This window comes from Chrysochloris asiatica, unplaced genomic scaffold (assembly GCF_000296735.1).
Source record: "Chrysochloris asiatica unplaced genomic scaffold, ChrAsi1.0 scaffold00094, whole genome shotgun sequence".
Classification (NCBI taxonomy): domain Eukaryota; kingdom Metazoa; phylum Chordata; class Mammalia; order Afrosoricida; family Chrysochloridae; genus Chrysochloris; species Chrysochloris asiatica.
In genome coordinates, this window is record NW_006408612.1 from 10,926,705 (window position 1) to 10,937,201 (window position 10,497).

The 10,497-nt window shown below is 39.2% G+C and overlaps 1 protein-coding gene across 1 annotated transcript in view; it reads left to right on the forward strand.

The window, feature by feature from the left end:
- Positions 1–435: 435 nt before the first annotated feature.
- The window catches only part of RBM45 (RNA binding motif protein 45), a 27,726-nt gene continuing 17,664 nt past the window's right edge, over positions 436–10,497 (forward strand). Inside the window, exons 1-3 of the mRNA XM_006866681.1 lie at positions 436–741; positions 6,725–6,847; positions 9,247–9,373. Coding sequence (XP_006866743.1) covers positions 442–741; positions 6,725–6,847; positions 9,247–9,373 — 550 coding nt within the window. The 5' untranslated portion in view covers positions 436–441. The remainder of the gene's footprint in view (positions 742–6,724; positions 6,848–9,246; positions 9,374–10,497) is intronic.

Below are 10,497 nucleotides of genomic sequence, written 5' to 3' on the forward strand. Positions count from 1 at the left end.
CTTGCAGTTCACAGCCCGATTCGTAACCACTATGCTACCAGAGCTCCTTAACAACAACATAGTGGTCCTCAATTGAACTTATATCTAAGATGGCAAACTTTGGGTCCGAATTTTTGGGCAGTGGGGGTAGAGTGAAGCCAGCGCCTGAGAAGCCAGGGTACTCTAGTGGCTGTTTGGGACAAGGATTTCACACCTGATGTCCACTTCTGCGCCACAGGACTGGAGGCCTGCACCCAGGCAGGCTACCCCGCGCCGCGAGAGGGCGCTGTAGGCCTCTCCCCGGAAGCTGACGCCGTGCGCGATGGGACAGCGCCAGGCGCTGGATACCGTCTTCCGGAGGCGGAGTGCCGGTGCACTAACGGTTGATTGTGCGGCTGCGGCCGTTGCTGGTATTGAAGTAACAACTAGGGTTGAGGGTAGCGGGTGTCGGGTTGGAGCACCATGGACGAGGCCGGCGGCTGTGCGAGCAGCGGGGGCTTCCGCCCGGGCGTAAACAGCCTGGATGAACCGCCCAACAGCCGCATCTTCCTGGTGATCAGCAAGTACACACCAGAGTCAGTGTTAAGGGAGCGCTTCTCGCCATTCGGCGAGATCCAGGACATCTGGGTAGTGCGGGACAAACACACCAAGGAGTCCAAGGGCATCGCCTTCGTCAAGTTTGCCCGCAGCTCGCAGGCCTGCAGGGCCATGGAAGAGATGCACGGCCAGTGCCTCAGCCCCAACGACACCAAGCCCATCAAGGTGCGGCTGCCCGCGGTTGGGGTGTCGTGGGGAGGGCCCTCGAGCCTCCCCATCCCCGAGTTTGTGTCGGGGTGGAGGTGGGGGAGATGTGTTAGAACGTCGGTCCCAAGAGCTGCCCCGCAGCACGTGGCATTCCTGGGGGTGATGGAGAATAGTTAGGAGGTGAGATCGCAGAGGACCCCTGCACCCCCGAGGCCGCGCAGAAGTGTGGGCGTTGAGCTACACGGGCTGCGCCTCCGGACACTCCTGCTTGTCTCTAACTAGGAAGTCTTTAATCCACCCCCAACCCTAACCCAGGCCTGCTTTATGTACCCTTCTGAGAGCCCAATCATAAATAGCCCCATTTATCATGTTAAACAAACAAACAAAAACTGATAAAGACTTTGCCCCGGGTAGTTATGGGGCTTAACAACTTTCGATAAAAGTACATAAAACCACCTTTGCATCCGCATTTTCCCAGAAGCAGGCCAAAATAACGCAGGTTTATAAAATTGGGCAAGTGATTAAAACTGCTTCATCTTCCTCACATTCTTGTAATAACCTCAATTTGTGACAGTGTTAATAGCCTGAGTTCAGTTAACACCTTGTTACTTGCACTTTGTTTTGAAAAGAGACCAGAGTAAATTGTCCTAAGACCCAAATGTAATGTTATTGAGGATTTTATTATTAAATGAGTCTTTTTTTATTATTAAAAATAATCCTAGTTAATGGTGATATTTATATTAAGTGTTCACTTGTACTCCCTTGTAAAATAAAGATAATGCCCTATGGCAAGGCCATTTTGAGGGTTATTTGAGATAATGCTTTTAACACAATTCCTAGCACAGGATGAGGGCTCTGTATATCCTAATTAGTCACTTGTTGTTAAGTGCCTTCGAGTCGGTTTCGACCCATAGTGAACAGGGTTTCCTAGGCTGAAAGCCTCATCTTTCTCCCACAGAGCAGCTGGTAGTTTCGAACTGCGGTTCGCAGCCCGATTCCTAACCACTACGCTGCCAGAGCTCTTTATTAATCAATAGTAGATGCCATTCTTTACTTGATGTGATCACTACCCAGACTCAGTAGCAAACGGCTCCTGTAGAAATAGTTGCTATACCAATGGGCTTCAACAAGCTCATGGGAAAATGAAATTAAAAGATAATGAATTTTTCCATGAACTTTTTGAAGCACCCTCATATGTAAAATTCTCTCACCGAACTAAAACTAAAACTCTTTTTTTCTCCCAACATGATTGTTCTTTTTAATACAGAGTTGTAAAGAATGTTAATAAGGGCTTATAAATGAAGGAACAGCAAAATTAAATCTAAGACCGCAGTATATGATAGAAAAGATGTTAAAAAACTTAATTTTTAACTTTTTATTGTGAATTGAGTGAAGGTTTACAGAGCAGATCATAAGTTTTACATTCAATAAATCATACACTATGGTTCTGTGATTGCAGCCCTCTCAGTGTAACATCATTTATCCTACTTCCTGTGTTTCCTGTTTCCATTCCTCCTTTTCCAACCCTTCTGAAGTTTGTCCTTGGATAAATGCTGCCCTTTTAATCTTGAATGATTGCCCTTTCAATTGTCTGCCTAGCTCACTAGTGTTGTTGTCCCCGCTGTCTACCTATCTATTGCTTGAAGACCTAGAGGCTGACCAAGGCCCGTAGTGCTGGGGTTCCATCAGTCTCTATTAGTCGTTTTTGTTAAGTGCCTGCCAGTTGGTTCCAACTCATAGTGACCTGTATATGGGTTCCAAGGAGTGGCTGGTGAGTTTGAACCACTGACCTTGTGGTTCAAACTGACCTTGCAGTCCAGTGCTCATCCTACAAGGCCATACCAGGAATCCGGTAAACCTGGTCTTTTTTATGATTTTGAGTTTTGTTCCACATTTTCTCCCATTCAGTCTAGGACAGGTTGACAAATGCTCTCTGTCAATGGCCAGTTCTCTGTCACATATTCATTGTTTGTAACAACACTTTTTAAATGTAAAAACAATTCTTAGATCATCTATATATACAAAAACAGGGAGATGTAATTTGAATTTGCTACCCTGTACAAGAAGCTCTGGTAGCGTAGTGGTTACGAATCGGGCTGCGAACCTTAAGGTCAGCGGTTCGAAAATACCAGCCGCTCCGCGGGAAAAAGATGAGACTTTCTACTCCCGTAAGGATTTACACCCTCGGAAACCCTGTACAGGGTCGCTATGGGTCGGAACCGACTCGAAGGCACTTAACAACAACAACAACATTGTTCCCAAAGAGAGCTCTGGTAGTGTAGTGGTTATGAATTGGACTGCTAATCTCAAGGTCAGCAATTCAAAACTACCAGCTATTCTGCTGGAGAAAGATGAGGCGTTGTGCTCTCATAAAGATTTATAGCCTTGGAAACCCTGTACAGGATCGCTATTGTTGGAACCAACTGCACCACATACCGCCACCACCACCATTGTTCCCAAAGAGAAATTCACATTTCTTTCTTTTTTGCATATTTGCCTACTCAATTTCCGCTGGATGTTGGTTTACCACAGTATTGGCTAGGTAGTCTAGATCCTTCAGCAGCAGAAGCAGTGTGGGCTGTTTTTCACCAGAACCTAGGTAGTGTTGTCAATGTCTCTGCTAAGTTAATTGCATAGATTTTCGTACTTACTTTACTTTTACAAAGTTCCAAAGGATCTACAAGGCATATAAGATAACAGCGTCAGACCTATAGTAAGAAGAGATTGTCCAAGTAAAAGTCATACTGTGACCAGCACTGTTTTCTGAAGAAATGAGGTAAACTTAGAAGATAGAAAACTCTTTTAGCTTTACAAGAATGCCTCATTGGAGGTTAATTATATCTATGTTCCACATAGATATTATCTACTTTTTCAAAGATTTGAAACAAACCATTCTTCTAAAATTAGAAATTGATGATCTCGGTCTCAAAACACAAATCTTGCCTTAGGCTCCTCCCCTGTGCCCCCATGTCTTCCATTGTATTTAAAACTTCTTTATTTGTAATTCCCTATTTATCACCTCAGTATTGGTGGGTCGCTGTGAGTTAATGCATTGGACTGCAAAGTCCTTTGAGTTGCAAGGTCGGCAGTTCACTGTGGGTCGGATCCAGCTTGACAGCACTTAACAATAACAACAACAAATTGATCGTTCATTATTGGTACATCCATTAGAATAACTTTCTAGGTGACATGTTCTTGCAGCTATATTCTGAAGTTGGAGACAAGCCAGACCTGACCCCAAAATAAAGCTGCTTCTGCTAATACTAGCCACAGCCACTTTTGCAGTTGAATGTTTGGGGCTCCCTTGCAAAGTAAGAGCCTCAGTTTCCCATTTTGCTCTACAATTGTCAGTATCCCTTGCATATATGAAGGACTTCAGAAAATTCATGGACAAATTTCATTATCTTTTTTTTTTTTTTAAGTATTTATTGTGTTTTGAGTGAAAGTTTACAGGGCAGATCATCACTTTTACATTCAACAAATCATATACTTTGTTTCATCACAATGATTATAATCCCTTCCATGTACCATCAGTTAACAGTATTTTTCTCTATTCATTTTAGCTCTTTTTTTGTTTTTTTAAACACTCGGGCATATATAATAATTTAAACCACCAAAGGGCACAATCTGCAAGCTTGCCTCCTGGCCACCAGCTCTCAGTCCCTCTCTTTCCATGAAGTCCTCAGCTGCTCCCTCTCTGGCCTCATCTCTGCCTCCATCTCTGGTGTCACTGCTTCTCTGGATAAGGTCCCACGTTCTGCTTGTGCTCTTCTCCCTTGATGGTCCTGGGTCCTCTATTCCTGGAATGTAAGATTATCTACTCCCCCGTATTTGTTATGAAACCTCTATCTTTACAATTGACAGTCTCAATTAGTCATGATAACAGTTACTCACTATTGAATCATAGGAATCTTATCCCATCTCTTTTCAGAATTCCATTAACTTTTCAGTGAATTTTTCCAAGAACTTTTTGTAGCCCCTTCATACAGAGTTGCCCCCTAAACCTACCTTCTCTTCCTGAACACTCCCAGAAAACATGGGTGAAGATTGAACAATTCACAGTAAGCCCCTATACCTCATAAGAAAAAAAATGAGAAGCAATGAGTAAGAATCTATTTGCTTCTTAACTGATAGAAGTTAGAAGAATGCTGACTTGCTGTTGGGAGGTAGAGATGACTGGGAATGAGCACACATGAGCCTTTGGGGACGATGAGAGTGCTCCGTATCTGGCTCTGGATGGTGGTTACACTGGTATAGACTTATTTAAAAGCACTTTAGACTGTACACTTATATTTTATGTACCTCACTAATTTTTTTTTTTTAGTTGTGAAAATATGCACACCAAAACAACTCACTGTTTGCTTTTCCTAAAGGAAAAATAGAAAAAATTTTGCTCTTGCGTTTAGACCAATGTTTTTGTTGTTGTTCAGTGTCTCTGTGTCAGTTCTAACTCATAGTGATCCTATCTAGGGATTCCAAGGTGAGTTTGAACCACTGACTACCAATGTGTACCTGTCCACAAAGCACATGCTACAACATACAATGAGAGAGCACAGAGAAATTGGCCCTTACCACTTTGCAAAGTTAGGAAAACAAGATGGCTGGATTGGATATCCTACTAACCAAGCTCATACACACAGACCCTGCCCTATCAGTACCCCATCATCTAACCAGTCTGAATAGAAACTTCTCACAGGGAGTAGCAGCAGCTGAAAAGAGGAAATAAATAGGCTCTCAGTGACAAGAGTTGAGTACTAAAAGATGGAAAAAGAATCAGTAGGGATCTAGTGGAGGGCCAGAATACTGAAAACTATTATCAGGACAAAGAAATGACAGTAGCAAATAGATTAGAACTAGGTAAACACCATTAACTTCCTTATTTTCTTCTGAGAAGAAAGAGTTCAGGTCTTGGGCAGAAAGTCCAGTATAAATATTGATTTGTATGCAGTAGATAGTTTACAAACTTTAACTAGCCAGCAGAAGATGAAATTTACAGAAAATATTTGTACAACACTAAAAAGGTACTATATCTAGAATAAATAATTTTATATACATATACATTATATATGTATATGTACAGGGTCGCTATGGGAACCGACTCGACAGCACTTAACAATAACAACATACATTATATGGAGTCCTGGTATGGCGTTGTGGGTTAATGCACTGGACTGCAAAGCCGTTTGAACTGCAAAGTCAGTGGTTCAAGCTCACCTGTCACTCCTTGGGAACTCTATACAGGGTCACTATGGGTCAGAATCGACCCAACAGCACTTAACAATAACGACAACAATACATTATATATGTTACAGATTTTGATTACGTTAGTGTTATAGATTTTATCAAATCACTTAATTCAATAAAGATTTTCAAATGGCACTGTTGATTTAATAAAGGATAAGGAACTCTGGTAGCGTAGTGGTTATGAATCGGGCTGTGAACCGCAAGGTCAGCATTTCGAAACTACCAGCTGTTCCACAGGAGAAAGATGAGGCTTTCTGCTCCCATAAAGATTTATGCCTCGGAAACCCTGTACAGGGTCACTACGAGTCAGAATCAACTCCACGGCACATAATAACAACAACAACAGCAAGGTTTAAAATTAAGATTTTTTTACTTGCTCTTGCTAAAGGAAAATGCAAAAGTAGAAATACATTTGGAAAGGATGACAGTACAGTGGAGAGATTAATGTCTCTTATGTTGTTGTTGTTAAGTGCGGTTGAGTCTGTTCCAGCCCATAGCGACCCAGTTTAGGGTTTCCAAGGAACAGCTGGTGAGCTTGAATTGTCGGCATTGTGGTTCAAACTGATTTTGCAGTCCAATGCTTTCTACCCACTACTGCAATAAAGCATTTTGGGAGGAAATATTGATAAGACACTATCATACTGCATTTTAACTGAACGTAAACCACGTACACATATAGTTATGAAGTAAGTATATTTATGGAATAGGAAAAAGGTTTACTAAATTTTTTCCATATTTTTTGGCCTTTGTTCCTTAGGTTTTTATTGCTCAGTCCAGATCATCTGGAAGTCACCGAGATGTTGAAGATGAAGAACTCACAAGAATCTTTGTTATGATACCAAAGTCTTACACAGAAGAAGATCTACGGGAAAAATTTAAGGTATTTATATCTTCTAACTAGATAGCATCTGTAATATGCTATATGATTACTGAAATCTGAAGTAAGTGCTTTTGGGGTTATATCATTAAATTGGTGGTAGATATTTAAATAGCTCCTTTTTAATATTTAAATGTTAAACCTAGAACTCTCAATTGAATATATAAAATCTGGAAAATATTATCTACAGTGCTAAACCTGTAGCAATATTATAGTAAATGAAATTAAAAGACAAATTCAAATTTTGTTTTTAGTTACTGACTTTTATACGTGGTAGCGTGGCACTGTGAATTAATGCGCTGGACTGCAAGATCAGCTTGAAACACAAGGTTGGTGGGTTAAGTTCACCAGCCACTCCTCAGAAACCTTGTATGGGACCACTATGAGTCAGAACCGCCTCAACAGCACTTAACAATAACAACAATATACTCACAACAATTACTAAAAAGTAATTGCAAAATTGTTGTGGGTTATACTCTTTTTCTATCATTTCTTTCAATGCTATGAATCAAGCGGGCAATGAACTAGAAAGAAAAACATTAAAAAATAATTTCCAACCTTTCTTTCTATAACCCCAATTGAGAATGAAATATAATACAGAAATAACAAATAATTGAATTTGGTGATGGTCTTGTATATATTTTAAATATATTAAGCAATAATAATAAATACCAGAAATACATGAGGGTGCTTTTAAAAATTTATGGAAAAATTCCATTATCTTTAATTCCATTTTCTATAGACTTTATGAAGTCCCCTGTATATTCCATACCTTTTCTAATAGTGAAGAAAACATTCTTTTACATTCTATATTTGTAAATTTTTATCTTCTTCTGAATGAGCAAAAGACTGTGTTTGGTAAATGAGAATTTATAATTAAATGATGAACACCCAAAAATTATTTATCCCTTATTTCTTATAACATAAAAAAAGTAAACATTTACCCATACTTCTCATTTAAGTTACTACCTTCTTAGTGAATCTGTCTTTTAGAAATAGTCTTTAGGAGGCTCCTATTAGACAAATAATTAAGGCTAATATTTATTGCATGTCTCACACCATGATAACTTGGTTGTTGTTTGTTGTTATTAGGTGCTATCAAGTCGGTACTGACTCATAGCGACCTTGGTGCACAGCAGAACAAAACACTGCCCGGTCCTGGGCCAACCTCACTATTATTGCCCCGCTTGAACCCATTAATGCTGCCACTTTGCCAGTTCATCTCGCTGGGGGTCTTCCTCTTTTTCTCTGACACTCCACCCTACCAAACATGCTATTCTTCTCCAGCGACTAGTCCCTCCATATGTCCGAAGTATGAGAGACAAAGTCTGGCCATCCTGGCCTCCAAGGAGCACCCTGGTTGCACTTCTTCCTGTCCGTTAATTCACGTAGCCCTGATAGTCAGTCTATGGGGTAATTACTGACTGCTGCTAGCCTCATTTAGCAGCTAAGTAGAAGACAAGCACAGTAAGGATAAGCAAGCTGCCACCTAATACAAGGGACCTTCGAAAAGTTCATAGAAAACATTCATTGTCTTTTGATTTCTTCACAAACTTTTTGAAGTTCTCTCACAAATAGTAGAGCAAGGGTTTGGATAGAGAGTTTAATTTCAGACTGTCCTTTATTAACCCTTATTGAATAGGTATTTGAAGCGCCTAAGACCCAATCCTTGCACTATTGCCAATGACCTTAGGCAATTTTTAACTTCTCTAAGGCCCACCTTCCTCCCCTGTGAAATAAGCAGTATGAGTTGTTATTGTTGTTAATGCCATCAAGTCAGTTCCAACTGGGTTTCCAAGGAGTGGCTGGTGAGTTTGAACTGCTGACCTTGTGGCTCAGACTAGAATGAAAAGCTAATGGAATTTTCCCACACAATTTCTAAAGCCCCTCATGTATATGATATAATACGTTGTTATTATTAAGTGCCTTCCAGTTAGTTCCAACTCATAGCTACCATGTATAGAGTTTCCAAGGAGCTGTTGATGGGTTTGAACCATTGGCCTTGTGTTTAGCAATCCAGTGTTTATATTACAGTGCCACACCAAAACTCTGATATAATATAAGGAGGCTTCAAAAAATACGTGGAAAAGTTTCATTATCTTTTAATTCCACTGTGACACGAATTTTTTGATGCCCCCTTATGTATATTGTTGTATCATTAAGATTCTGTCTATATGTAAATCAGGTGCTCACTAACTTAAAATTATCATTATTAAGTTATTAACATAGTTTTTAGTGCCATGTCAGTTTATAACATTTTGATGTCATCATTAAAAATGGCTCTGAATTATAGTTGTACTTTCTTTGCAAGCAAGAGACACAACTAGGTATAAATATGATATATGAATTTTTTCAATTATTAATTTTGACTTCTCTAAAATAATTTATTTTAACTTTCTTAGGTATATGGAGATATCGAATATTGCAGCATTATTAAGAATAAAGTCACTGGCGAAAGTAAAGGATTGGGCTATGTACGGTACTTAAAACCTTCACAAGCTGCCCAAGCGATAGAAAACTGTGATCGAAGTAAGGATGTGTTTGGCTATCACTGCTTAAGCCTTTCAAAAATAAAAACCTGGTTACTCTAAATAACTGAGTCTAAATACTGATTTTTACTAATAGCTGTGTCTGCTAATTTAACCTTGTTGTTGTTGTTGTTGTTAAGTGCCGTTGAGTTGGTTCCAACTCATAGCTATATGGGGGTTTAAATATGTATAGTCCTAGAATGGAAGTTACTTTGGGGTTATTATTTGTGAAGCATTCAATGATGCACTGTCTTTAAGAGAAATACGTGCAACTACATTTACTTAGATCATAAGTGAAAATACTGTTGTCATACTTTGGTTATTATTTTGTTTTATTCTTTTAGCATTTAAGAATTTCTGAACATTAGAAATAAAAACTGGTGTGCTCTTTCAATTTTATATTTATTGTTTATATTACAAATGAGTTTTTTTATATTTATTCATGTTTGGCCTAAACCCTAAGTAGAGTAATTATAATAATAAACATAGAAATTAAGGATAGGATTTACAAGGTTTTCTAACATAATTATCTAGAGATTGGGTTAATTTCAAACTAGCATGACATTAATTGGATATTCTTCTATTGTTAGTATTATACATATGAATAAATTTTTAATGAAGTCAAGGAGAATATTCTTTATTACCATGCTTCTGATTGTATTGACCTTTAAAAATGAAATGTGAACTAATTAATTTAGTTTTACAATATTTTCAAAATCTCCACATACTAGGAAGAAATATGGTTAATCAGTAGAATTCTTGGATACCCCTAAATACAAACCAAAGTTTCTCCCTGATCCAAACTGGATTTTATTTAGCTAGCATTTATTGAGTATCTTTGGTGTGTCTGAAGTCCTGCTATGGCACTGCAGGCTGAGTACTGGACTGCTAACCACGAGATCGGCAATTCAGACTCACCAGCCACTACTTGGAAAACCTATACAGGGTCACTATGGGTCGGAATAGACTCCATGGCACTTAACAACAACAACAACAGCATAGTGTACCCATCAATAAGTAGGTGGGTACAAGTAGGATATATAGAAGCTCTGACTTTTAAGAAATTTAAAGCTATATTGGGTTTGTTGTTGTTGTTAGGTGCCATCAAGTCAACCAACTCATAGC